At 42.6% G+C, this 13,163-nt stretch overlaps 1 protein-coding gene across 7 annotated transcripts in view; it reads right to left on the bottom strand.

The window, feature by feature from the left end:
- LOC121276953 (nipped-B-like protein) overlaps window positions 1-13,163 on the bottom strand; it is a 554,475-nt gene that overhangs the window by 162,640 nt on the left and 378,672 nt on the right. For all 7 annotated transcript variants that reach the window (XM_041185678.1, XM_041185679.1, XM_041185683.1 and 4 more), the window contains one exon: window positions 2,760-2,862. In XM_041185678.1, the coding sequence (XP_041041612.1) occupies window positions 2,760-2,862 (103 nt within the window). The remainder of the gene's footprint in view (window positions 1-2,759; window positions 2,863-13,163) is intronic.

Raw genomic sequence — 13,163 nt, 5'->3', positions numbered from 1 at the left:
CAGAGGCATTTCTGTCATTTTCTGTCACTTTTTTGGTGAACTATTGTCTCTTGATCCCAGTATATATTTGTTCCAAACGGTTTTTGCTGATAACATATTCCACACACCTCCCTCAAAATCCAAAGATAAAAGCAAAATACTGCAGGTAATGGAAATCTAAAACAAAATCAAAAATTGCTGAAAATACTCAGCAGGTCTGACAGCATCTGTGGAGGGAAAGACAGAGTTAACGTTTTGACTCCGTTTGACTCTTCTTCAGTCATACAGACTCGAAACGTTAACTCTGTCTTTCTCTCCTCCAGCAATTTTCGTTTTTGTTCCCTCAAAGTCCACTTTGGCATCTCCAACCATCCTTGAATGCTTCAAAATCCATTCCCATTTCTCCTGTAACTTCCAGTTAGAATTCCTCCAGTTAGGTTTTTGCAACTCAGTTCCAAAACAATTCTAACAAAAATCATTGAATCACACTGCACAGAAGGTCATTCAGCCCATCATACCAGTGCTGGCTTTTAGTAAGAGCTAATCAATTAGACCTATAACCATCTCCCTGCAAATTTTCATTTGAAAATTAACATCAAGTCTGCTTCCACCAGCTTTTCAAACAGGACACTTCAGATTACCATTCTAAAAAAAATCCTCCTCTCTGGTTCTTTTGGCAATCAACTTAAATCTATATCCTCTGGTCACTGACTCTTCTGTCACTGGAAATACTTCCTTATTTACTCTATCAAAACTCCTTAACTTAATCCTCCCATGACCTGGAACTCCCTCCCTAACAGCACTGTGTGTGTACCTGCATCACATGGACTGTAGTGGTTCTAGAAGGCAGGTCACCACCACCTTCTCAAGGGCAATTAGGTATGGGCAATAAATGCTGGCCCAGCCAGCTGTGCCCACATCCCATGAATGAATAAAAACTAAAAAATAAAACTGAAGTTCTTCATCCCTGGTTTCATTTTGGTAATTCTTCTCTGTACCCCCTTCAAACCTTCCTAAAATGTGGCATTCAGAATTGGATACCAGAAGAATTCCCGTCTCCTCTTCCTTAGTCTAGGATCTTTCACATGCACCTGTAAAGTTGACAAAGCTTCAGTTCAATGTTTCATCTGAAAGTGTAGAAATCACTGAACCAAGTGGGTACTTTGAATTTTAAACTAAACAAATTAGAAATTGAATTTTTCTACACACAAAACTAGATCAGCCAATCCAGTCTGTGATACACAATGGGCATATGAGGAGTTTGGAAGAAAAGGTCACCCAACACATAAAACCTATTCCTTGCACAGGCCATGCACTGCAAACTTGAATTTTGACTTGCCCACATTCCACTCTCTAACCAAGTGTTAGGAAGTAGAGATAGTTTAAGTAAGTTATATTTGTATTTGTGTGTGTTGGTGTGAACTTCTGTATTGGTGTGTTAAGAAAGGAAGAACTCGAGTTTTAGTTTCACTTTAAAAGATGCCTGCATTTTAATGAGACTTATCGCTCTTGAAGGGGAGTTAAAACAAAGACAAGGTTGAAAAAAAACTCTTCTATTGCCTAGCAACAGAGGTGCAGAGAGAGAGGCCCCACACAGACACAAAGAAACCAAAAGCAATTTGAGTTCAGTTGGTCATCCTGCTCTAAGTTGAAAGGAGCTGCCAGCAGATGCAGCATAGGAGAGGGACAGATAGCAATCCCCAAACAAAAGTTGGAAACAGGAGCTAGGAGAAGTTGGAAAGGAAGAAGCTGCAGTAAGCAAGTTTCCTCAAAGAACAGAAGGGGGGCTTCTGAGAAGACCTTCTAGACAAAAGGAAAGAACAGGGATCTGGAAAAAGTCCTGTTAAGTGAAGTTAAAAGTGAAGAGCAGAGAAAGGCTCCAAGCTTAAAGGGAAAAAACTGCAAGACACAGACTTAGAGCAAAATAGGTTTGCGAGAAGCCATAAGATCCAAGGAGACAGTCAAAGGTCTGTAACTCTTTACTATGGGCATGTGAAGCAGTGGTGTTCTGTTGGCACAGCTGAGCATCTGAGAGAGAGTGCATGGAAAGCAAAGCTTGAATGCATGTGGCAATCCAGGAGAGAAGAACATCAGAAGGAGAGTTCTAAACCCTGGAGGTGGGCGCTTGTGGAAGACATCCAAGAGAAAGCATCACTTGAGAGAAGATTCCAAAATGGGTTCTTCGAGTGTAGATTGGAAACCCTCGTATGAAAGATGGAGTTCAGTGAGACAAGTTGGCTCATGGTGTGACGAGCATCTGGAGGGAGTTGATGAGGGATCCGTAGCACCTGGTCAATTGTCTCAGATTGTGGTTATGTGTGATGACAGGTTGCCTATTAGCTTACATGGAGTGTGTACTTATTGTGAACATTAGAGTATAATTAGCTTTTATAACTTGTGTTATCCCTATGAATCTAAATATATCTATAAACGTATCGCTGTGGGTAAACGAGTATTGTGATATACCTCATCTTTTCATGTTTAATAAATGTTTTACTCTGCTGTTAGAAGTTTATCAGCTGACTCTTTTGACTCTGTTCAGTATCCATTCTCCACGTTTCTTAACAAAAAATAAAAGATAGGATCTACCAAGCCAAGTTCCACCCCGGGATCTGGCTTGTCCAGTCGTAACATCAGTTGAGATCATAACATAAGCTTGATACTTCCTAAATCCATAGGGCTAAAATAAATCTACTAATTTGTCTACAGTCCTCAACCCTTTTCTAGGCAGTTATTGATCAAATTCTGTTCAAAAGCAATGATATATGGCTATCACTCACCTGTGTCAAATAAATATCAAAGCTTTGTGCAAACGGCCTCATAGAGGCCAAGTATCGGACAATCAGACAGGCATCTTCATAGTCCACATTAGCAGAGTTCATTCTGTGGGTGCAAAAAGAAACTAGTCAGGCTTGAGGCAAGATGACGGGTCAATATGTCTAAAGGTGATCCTGAGGAGCTGGTACAGGTTTGTTTAACAGGCTGCAGGTATACTGTTTGGTTGGTTATTTCAGTGCTTTATCTATCAAGAATTAAAAATCTCTCAAGTTTAAGAGGTACCACAATAGCAATCTGTGGGTTCACAGGCTAAACAAAGTTTTTGAGGACTGCTGAAAAATTCCTGTTTTTATCCTTCCCCACACTATGCACCATTTAGAATGAATGAGTTAACCAAAAGTTACAGGGTTGAACATACGAGTTAGGAGGAGTGGGCCACTCGGCCCCTTGAGCCTGCTCCGCCATTCGATAATGTAATAATGGCCTGAATGTAACCTCAACCCACATTCCTGCCTACCCCCAATAACCTTTCACCCCTTTGTTAATCAAAAATCTACCTAGTCTACCTTAAAAATATTCAAAGGTTCTGCTTCCACTACCTTTTGAGGAAGAGTTCCAAAGGCTCACTACTCTGAGAAAAAATTTCTCCCCATCTCTGTCTTAAATGAGTGACCTCTTATTTTTAAACAGTGATCCCTAGCTCTAAGTTGTTAAACCATTAACACAGTTCATACAGTTTAAATGCAGGGGTTTGTCAGGGTACTAGAAACATTGAAGAATTTATAACACAGAGGCCATTCAATCCATTATGTCTATGCTGGTTGAAAAGTTATCCAGCCTAATCCCACTTTCTGGCTCTTGGTCCATAACCTCTTGGGTTACAGAACCTCAAGTGCATATCCAAGTGTTCTTTAAAGGCAATGGAAGTTTCTAAATGATATTAATTTTTCAGTCTGTAGACTACATTGTGCTGCAGCTGCTGCAATATGTGCATACAAACAGCCACAAAATTGCAACAATCTAATTTACTCATTGCCACTGTTAACGATCCGTCAACGGACGATCTGGTTCTCAGCAAGTGTTAAGTATCTATATCTCAAAAGCAATTATAGATGGGCAATAAACGTAGGCCTTGTCAGCAATGCTCACATCCTCAGTACAGCTGTGCACCGTGTGAACTCCAGGAAGCTCCATATGATTTGGACAACCATGTGCAGCAAATGCCTTCAGCTAGAGTAGCTCGAATTTCAGACTTCAGAGTTTGAGAAGCAACTGGCCTCACTGCAGTGCATTAATGAGGCTAACAGTAACAGAGATAGGAAGGTTCAAGGGATGGTCACCCACAGCTTAAGGTGTGCAGGTAGACCATAAGACATAGGAGCAGAAATTAGGCCATTCGGCCCATCGAGTCTGCTCTGCCATTCAATCATGGCTGATAAGTTTAGACAGTGAACATCAAACAAACAATTTGGAAGACCGATTTGGTACTATCTTTAACTTTCTTAGTTAGCAACAGATGGTGCACCCTTCTCAGAGTCGTTCTTTCTCAATGGAATATATCTGCTGAGAGTTATGAAATATCTCACTGTCTACTGTCCTAATTTATAACATATTTTCCCAGTTTACCTTAGCCAACTGTCTTCATACCCTTGTAACTGTCTTTATTTAAGTTTGACACTGGTCTTAGAACCACACTTCTCACCCTCAAACTGAATGTGAAATTCTACCATTTTTATATAGTCTGTTGCCTAGAGGCTAGTTTACCATGAGGTCATTAATTAATACTGTCTCATTACACATTTGCACGGATCTAAAATAGCCTTCTCCCTGGTTCACACTAGAATGTACTGCTCTAAGAAATTGTCCTGAAAACGCTATGATCTCATCTTCCAGGTTACCCCTGCTAATTTAATTTGTCTAATCTATATGAAGATTATAATCACCCATGATTATTGCAGCAGCTCTCTTACAAGCCCCCATTATTTCTTCCTGTGTACTCTGTCCTATAGTTTAGCTATTGTAAGGGGGCTTATAAATTACCCCACTAATGATTTCTTACCTTTGCTATTTCTTCAGTACTTTGCTTTGCAATAATACTGAAGACTTGCGCTCTAGAACTAGACGCACCCCTAGCCAACCTGTTCCAGTACTGGTTCAACACTGGCATCTACCCATCAATGTGGAAAATTGCTCAAATATGTTCCATCCGCAAAAAACAGGACAAATCCAATTACTGCCCCATCAGTTTACTCTTGATAATTAGCAAAATGAAGGAAGGTGTTGTTGACAGTGCAATGAAGTGGCACTTGCTCAGCAATTACCTTCTCATTGATGCTCAGTTCGTGTTCCACCAAGCCAAACTCAAGAAGTGAGGGGACAGTGAATGCCCTTGACATAAAAGCATCTTACTCAGTGTGGCATCGAGGAGCCCTTGCAAAATTAAAATCAATGGGAATCAGGGGGAAATCTCTCCACAGGTTGGAGTCATACCAAGCACAAACGAAGATGGTTGTGATTATTGGAGGTCAATCATCTCAGTTTTAGGACATTGCTGCAGGAATTCTTCAGGGTAGTGTCTTAAGTCCAACCATCTTCAACTGCTTCATGAATTACCTTCTCTCCATCATAAGGTCAGAGATGGCATGTTCACTGATGATTACACAATGTTCAGCACCATTTGCGAGTCCTCAAATACTGAAGCAGCCCATGTCCATATGCAGCAAGGCCTGGACAACATTCAGACTTGGGCTGATAAATGGCAAATAATATTTGCGCTATGCAAGTGCCAGGCAATGATCATCTTCAAGAGGAGAGAATCTAATCATCTCCCCTCACATTCAATGGCATGACCATCATTGAATCCCACACTATCAACATCCTGTGGGTTACCAATGACCAGAAATGGAACTGGAACAGCCATATAAATACCGTGGCTACAAGGACAAGCCAGAGGCTGGGAATTCTGTGGAGAGTAACGCACCTCATGACTCCCTGAAATCTGTCCACCATCTACAAGGCACAAACCAGGGGTGTGATGGAATACTTTCCACTTGCCTGGATGAGTGCAACTCCACAACACTCAAGAAGATCAACATTGCCCAGGACAATGCAGCTTGCTTGATTGGTACCCCATCCACCACTTTCAACATTCACTCCCTCCCCCACCGATACACAGTGGCAGCAGCGTACACCATATAGAAGATGCACTGCAGCAACTCAGCGAGGCTCCTTCCAAATCTGCGACCACCACCACCTAGAAGGACAAGGGCAGTAGAAACTTGGGAACACCACCACGTGCAATTTACCCTCCAAGGCACACAACATCCTGACTTTTGGAACTAAATTGTTGTTCCTTCACTGTTGCAGGATCAAAATCCTGAAACACCCTTCCTAACCGTGAGTGCATGTACCTGCACCAAATGGACTGCAGCAGCTAAAGCAGGTGGCTCACCACCACCTTCTCAGGGACAATTAGGGGTGGGCATCCCTTGCCAGCAATGCCCACATCCCAAGAAAGAATAATACAGAAAAACATAATTGGGCCTGCTTGAGAAGTTCACCTCCTCCAGAAGGACCTTGGATTTACCTACAAATTTGTTTTATTGGCCCACAACCCCAGCCCAGGGGAATTACACCAATGCCTAGGTAGTGGTGGATTAGTTCACCAAATGGATAAAGGCTTTCCCATGTACAGTCAATACTGTGTTTAAAGCAGCCAGGATCTTAGTGAGTCAGTTGATCTGTAAGTGGAGTCTGCTATTACAGGCGCATGGTGGTCAGGGGTCACATTGTACTGGAAAAAGTTTCACTCAATTATAAGAAATGAGGATTTAAGCACAAATTACACATCTCTCACCACCCCCAGACTTCAGGAGTAGTGGAAAGGGAAAATAGGGCCTCCAAATTATGCTGAAGAAGTTGTGTACACATCACCCCACCCAATAGGTTAACATGCTGCCAATTTGTTTAAGGCGAATGGAGTCAACAACAGGAGTCTCTCCACACCAGGCAACGACAGGAAACTCATGAGGACACCAGGCCACTTGGCATTGACAGACATGGGCCCTTTGATACTGTGGCTCCAAATGGTTTAAACAGGTGAAGCACACTATTTTCAAATGAATCAGTATGTGGCTCACAAATCAGGGAAGTCAATAAAGTACTTCGATAAGAAAGTGTGTCCTCTTTGGTATCAAGTAAGAGACTCTGTTATGGCCCTAAATTACGGGAGATGCCAGAAACCATTGAAAATCAATTACATGTCCTGGCAACTGGTTAACTGGCTCAAATGAAACAAAAACAGAAAATGCTGGAAAAACTCTGCAGGTCTAACAGCATCTGTGGAGAGAAAAAGAGAGTTAACAGTTCAAGTCCTTATGACTCTTCAGAGTATAAGAAAAGAGGTTGAAACCATGTTCGTTGTAGCAGAGAGAAAACAAATCCAAAATAATAGAGGGATTGCCTCCACTCAGAATCAGAGAAGAGTGAGAAATCCGAACAGGGCACAGGGGTCCATAGAGACTACAAGAGTCTAAGATGAAGTCAGAGTCTGAGAAGTCCATGAGATGAATCCAGTGCAGGTTTTTGTACATTCCACTGTCCATAGCTGGAATGGGAAGTATAAGCTGTTAAGCTGTGTTAATTATTGCCTAGTTTACTGTCAGATTTTATGCTTAAAAAATCTTTCCATTTTGCTACAACTTGAAGGTCCTGTTGTCAATATATTACCCATGCCTGAAATCACGACAGGGAAACGAAGAGGAAAATATGACCGACCAATATAGAATATGAGAATAGAATATTAGTTCACATAAAAGGGAATTCAAAAATCTTCTCCCGGCATGAAAATATTGAGTGGGAAGTAAGTATTGGGGGGGGGGGGGGGGGGGGGGGGGGGGCGTGGGGCAGTGTCTATTAGGGACGAAGATGGTGAAGGGTATGCCAAGGGGTGCAGGACAAGGAAAGAACGCTTTCTTTCTTTATTCTTTCATGCTATGATGAGTCAACCACATTGCTGTGGGTCTGCAGTCGTATGTAGGCCAGTCCAGGTAAGGATGGCAGATTTGCTTCCATAAAGGACATCAGCAAATCCAGCTGGGCTTTACAACAGTCCATGATAGTCTCATGGTCACCATTTCTGAGGCAAGCTTTCAATTCCTGATTTATTAATTAAATTTAAATTCCACCAACTGCTGAGATGGGATCTGAACCCATGTTCTAAGGGCATTATCTCGGGCCTCTGGATTACTAGTCTAGTGACATTACTAGTATGCCACCGCTGCCTCATTTTTCAGTACTTTTTTTTATTTGTTCATGGGATGGGGGCATCACTGGCAAGGCCAGCATTTATTGCCCATCCCTAATGCTCTGTGGACCAGGGTTTGAATCCCACCACGGCAGATGGTGGAATTTGAATTCAATAAACACCTGGAATTAAACATCTGATGATGACCACAAAACCATTGTCGATTGTCATAAAAGCCCATCTGGTTCACTGATCTGCCGTCCTTACCTGGTCTTGCTTACATGTGACTCCAGACCCACAGAAATGTGGTTGAATCTTAAATGCCCTCCAAACAAGGGCAATCAGGGATAGGCAATAAATGCTGCCCTAGCCAATGATGCCCACATCCCATGAATGAATAAAAAATGTCCACCTGCTGTAGGTACACCCACAGTGTTGTTATGAAGGGAGTTTCAGGATTTTGACCCAATGACAGTAAAGAAATGGCAATATATTTCCAAGTCAGGATGGTGAGTGACTTGGAGGGGAATTTCCAGGTGGTGGTGTCCCCATCTGTCTGCAGCCCTTGTCCTTCTAGATGGTATTGGTCATGTGTTTGGACAGTGCTGTCTAAGGAGCCCGTGAGTTGAACTAGTGTTTCTCTTACAGCAAGAGTGAGAGAGGAGTGTGGCCATTGACAGCAAGAGAAACAGTGGGGCCATTTACAGCTAGACCTGAGGATTGGGAGCACTTTAGAATTCAGCAAAGGAGGACCAAGGGATTGTTTAAGAAGGGGAAAATAGAATGCAAGAATAAGTTTGCAGGGAACATAAAAACTGACTAAAAGTTTCTATAGGTATGTGAAGAGAAAAAGATTGGTGAAGACCAACGTAGGTCCCTACAGTCAGAAACAGGGGAACTTATAATGGGGAACAAAGAAATGGCTGACCAACTAAATACATACTTTGGTTCTGTCTTCACAAAGGACACTAATAACGGAACAGAAATGTTGGGGAACACAGGGTTTAGTGAGGGGGAGGAGCTGAAAGAAATCAGTATTAGTAGGGAAATGGTATTGGGGAATTAATGGGATTGAAGGCCGATAAATCCCCGGGACCTGATAATCTACATCCCAGAGTGCTTAAGGAAGTGGCCCTTGAAATAGTAGATGCATTGTTAGTCATCTTCTGAGATTCTATAGACTCTGGAACAGTTCCTACAGATTGGAGGCTAGCTAATGTAACCCCACTATTTAAAAAGGGAGGCAGAGAAAAAGCAGGGAATTATAGACCAGTCAGCCTGACGTTGGTAGTGGGGAAAATTCTAGAGTCCATTATAAAAGATTTAAGAGCTGAGCACGTGGAAAACAGTAGTAGAATCGGACAGAGTCAGCATGGATTTATGAACGGGAAATCATGCTTGACAAATCTACTGGAATTTTCTGAGGATGTAACTAGTGGAGTTGATGAGGGGGAGCCAGTGGATGTGGTTTATTTGGACTTTCAGAAGGCTTTTGACAAAGTCTCACATAAGAGATTACCGTGTAAAATTAAAATGCTTGGGATTGGGGGTAGTGTATTGAGATGGATAGAAAACTGGTTGGAAGACAGAAAACAAAGAGTAGGAAAAAATGGGTCTTTTTCCAAATGGCAGGCAGTGACTTGTGGGGTACCGCAGGGGTCGGTGCTGGGACCCCAGTTATTCACAATATATATTGATTTAGATGAGGGAATTAAATGTAATATTTCCAAATTTGCAGATGACACAAAGCTGAGTGGGAGGGTAAGCTGTCAGGAGGATGCAGAGATGCTTCAGTGTGATTTGGACAAGCTGAGTGAGTGGGCAAATGCATGGCAGATACAGTATAATGTGGATAAATGTGAGGTTATCCACTTTGGTAGCAAAAACAGGAAGGCAGATTATTATCTGAATGGCAATAAAATGAGAGGGCAAGGTGCAAGGGGACCTGGGTGTCCTTGTACACCAGTCACTGAAGGTAAGCATGAAGGTGCAACCGGCAGTAAAGAAGGCAAATGGTATGTTGGCCTTCATAGCCAGAGGATTCAAGTACAAGAACAGGGATGTCCTGCTGCAATTGTACAGGGCCTTGGTGAGACCACACCTGGAATAGTGTGTGCAGTTTTGGTCTCCTTATCTGAGGAAGGATGTACTTGCTAAAGAGGGAGTGCAGCGAAGGTTTACCAGGCTGATTCTTGGGATGGCAGGACTGACATATGAGGAGAGACTGAGTCGATTAGGATTATATTTGCTGGAGTTCAGAAGAATGACCTATAAAATTCTAACAGGACTAGACAGGGTAGATGCAGGAAGGATATTCCCGATGGTGGGGGAGTCCAGAGCCTGGGGTCACAGTCTGAGGATATGGGGTAGACCATTTAGGACTGAGATGAGGAGAAAATTCTTCACCCAGAGAGTGGTGAGCCTGTGGAATTCGTTACCACAGAAAGTAGTTGAGACCAAAACATTGTATGCTTTCAAGAAGAAGGAGTTAGATATAGCTCTTGGGGCGAAAAGTATCAAAGGGTATGGGGAGAAAGCAGGAGCAGGCTATTGAGTTGGATGATCAGCCATTATCATAATGAATGGCGGAGCAGGCTCGAAGGGCCGAATGACCTACTCCTGCTCCTAGTTGCTATGTTTCTATGACCTCTTGTCAACACCTCCAGCACACTGGAGCCAAGGACCAGACGAGAGTGAATCTCATACATAAATTGGCAGGTGCTACCTGGGGCAGCAGAGGCAACAGACTATGTATTGCCTCATTTACCCTGGTCTGCCCAACAGCACAGTACTGCTGTTCACCTGGAACAGGAGCCGCCACACAAATGTGGTAGATATCCATCTCCGGGAAACCATGAGGGTTATTTCGGGAAGACTGAGACCAACATAGCTTGGGTAGCTTGCTGTGCGAGCACGCATTAAACATCCTGATGTCTGCAGGGAAAACACCCTCTAAGGACACTACCGGCTGACCGTCTGAAATTAAGAAGCCCGACAGAACACATTCCACAACCCACAAACCGATGACCTACCCATCTACTGAGGTTGACTGCAAACATCACCAACCACAATCTGGTAACTGACCCACATGAAGTCTCAGGCTGCAACCTTCCACAGAAAATTTGGACAGCCCTCAACCACTTGAGGGTGGGTCAGGGAAGATTTGGCCACGTGCTCCACATGGGGAACAAAAGGAACAAATTGTGACTGTAGCCGTCCAAGTCAGGCCATCACCCACATCCTGAACTTCTGACCTGAGAGATCCACTTCCTGGTGGCATCACAACCATTCACACTGCGTTAGCAGAGGCCATGGAATGGATCGTTAACCTTGGCATCAAACTATAACTGCTTCCTCAATCAAACGAATAATACACATGGACAGACTAGTTATGCTTAAGAATTGAAAAGTCACTTGGTTTGAATCCTACGTTGTTAAAGGAAGTTGGGGTGGAGATAACAGAAGGGTTTGCCACAATCTTCCCTAGATAGGGGGAAAGTGCAAGAGGATCGTTACAGTTACAGCATAGAAGTCATCCTTTCAGCCTATTGAGTCCATATCAGCTCCCAGTAGAGCAGTCCAGTCAGTCCCAGTGCCCTGCTCTATACCCGTAGCCCTGCAGGTTTATGTTCCTAGAGTGCCTCTTCCTATTGAAATTTCCTATTGAAATCATTGATCGCCTCAGCTTCCAGCACCCTCCTAGGTAGCAAGTTCCAGGTCATTATCATGCACTGTGTAAAAATGTTCTTCCTCAATTTTTCCCTCTGCATTTTTTGCCCTAAACCTTACATCTGTTTTCACTAGCCCTTGTACCAGCAGCTAATGGGAACAGCATTCCTTTGTCTACCTGATCTAAACCTGTCACAATCTAGTACACCTCTATCAAATCTCTCCATGTCCTATGCACCAAGAATAACTCCAACTTCACCAATCTAACCTTATAGCTAAAATCAGTCATCGCTGGAACCATTCTGGAAATGTCTGTAAGGAACAGAAGTCTTTTCTTCAACAATTTTCAGGCTAGACATTTAACCAGAACATTTTAATATCGGAACTTCTGGGCTGTTGCAAAACAGTAAAAAAAACTATGCATTGCTATCAAGAAGCAACACACAGAAAAGGCATTTTGTCATTAAAAGACGTTGTTTGTGTAAACAAGGCCTTAGTGTGGTTAAACAGGACACAATAAACAATCCTTGTCAAGAAGTTTCTCAGCTACAAAGATCAGTTTGTCTGAAAACCAGATAATTTTGAACATTTTTGAAAATATTCCATTTGATATTCAGTTAAATGAAACTTGCAATTATCCAAATACTGGGATAATTTGGCTAGGCTCTGGTTCTCGGTGGTGTATCAGGCTAATTATCGGCTTTGCTGCTTTGATTACAGTGGAGCACTAATCTAGTTCCAGAGCTCGAGTCGACCTGAACAGCCCTCAAGCCTGTCCAATGGGGTGTCCAAAATCTGGGAAAATTCGACATGGTCTTGGTCCCGAAGCTGCTGGATTTTGGATGCCCAACCTGCAGACAGCCAATATTTGATCTATCCAGCCAGTCAGCTATTAAATGTGGTCTTCAGATGATGGAATGCATGGAAAGGAAGTGCATGTAAAAATAGAGAGTGTCACACAGCTTTAACTTTGAAACTAATCTTGCTCTATCATCTGTTATCATGATCTAAGGCTATCACTGATAGGGCAGCAAGCCCGACTTGTATTCGGGGGAACATTTAAGGGGGCCCGTCTTGTACTCAAAGGGAATATTCATGAGAACTCGACTTGTCGCCAGGATAAGGAAGCCCAACTCAGCATCGGAAGAATATACTTAAATATGAGCAATTATGCGGGAATGAAAGCAGAGCTAGCTAAAGTGAACTGGAAAATGAGGTTAAGGGATAGGTCAATAGAGATGCAGTGGCAGATAATTTAAAGAGGATATTTCAGAATACATAGAATAGAAACATTCCAACGAGAAAGAAAAACTCCAAGGGGAGAGCCCACCATCAGTGGTTAACTAAACAAGTTAAAGACAGTATCAAACAAAGAAAAAGCATATAATTGCACAGACAAATGGCAGATCAGAAGATTGGACAGAATATAAAGTACAGCAAGGAATGACAAAAATAATGATGAGGAAGGAAAAATTAGAGTACAAGAAAAAGC

This window comes from Carcharodon carcharias, chromosome 4 (assembly GCF_017639515.1).
Source record: "Carcharodon carcharias isolate sCarCar2 chromosome 4, sCarCar2.pri, whole genome shotgun sequence".
Lineage (NCBI taxonomy): Eukaryota > Metazoa > Chordata > Chondrichthyes > Lamniformes > Lamnidae > Carcharodon > Carcharodon carcharias.
Note: the sequence above shows the minus strand (reverse complement) of the source record. Positions and strands in the feature narration are given on the sequence as shown.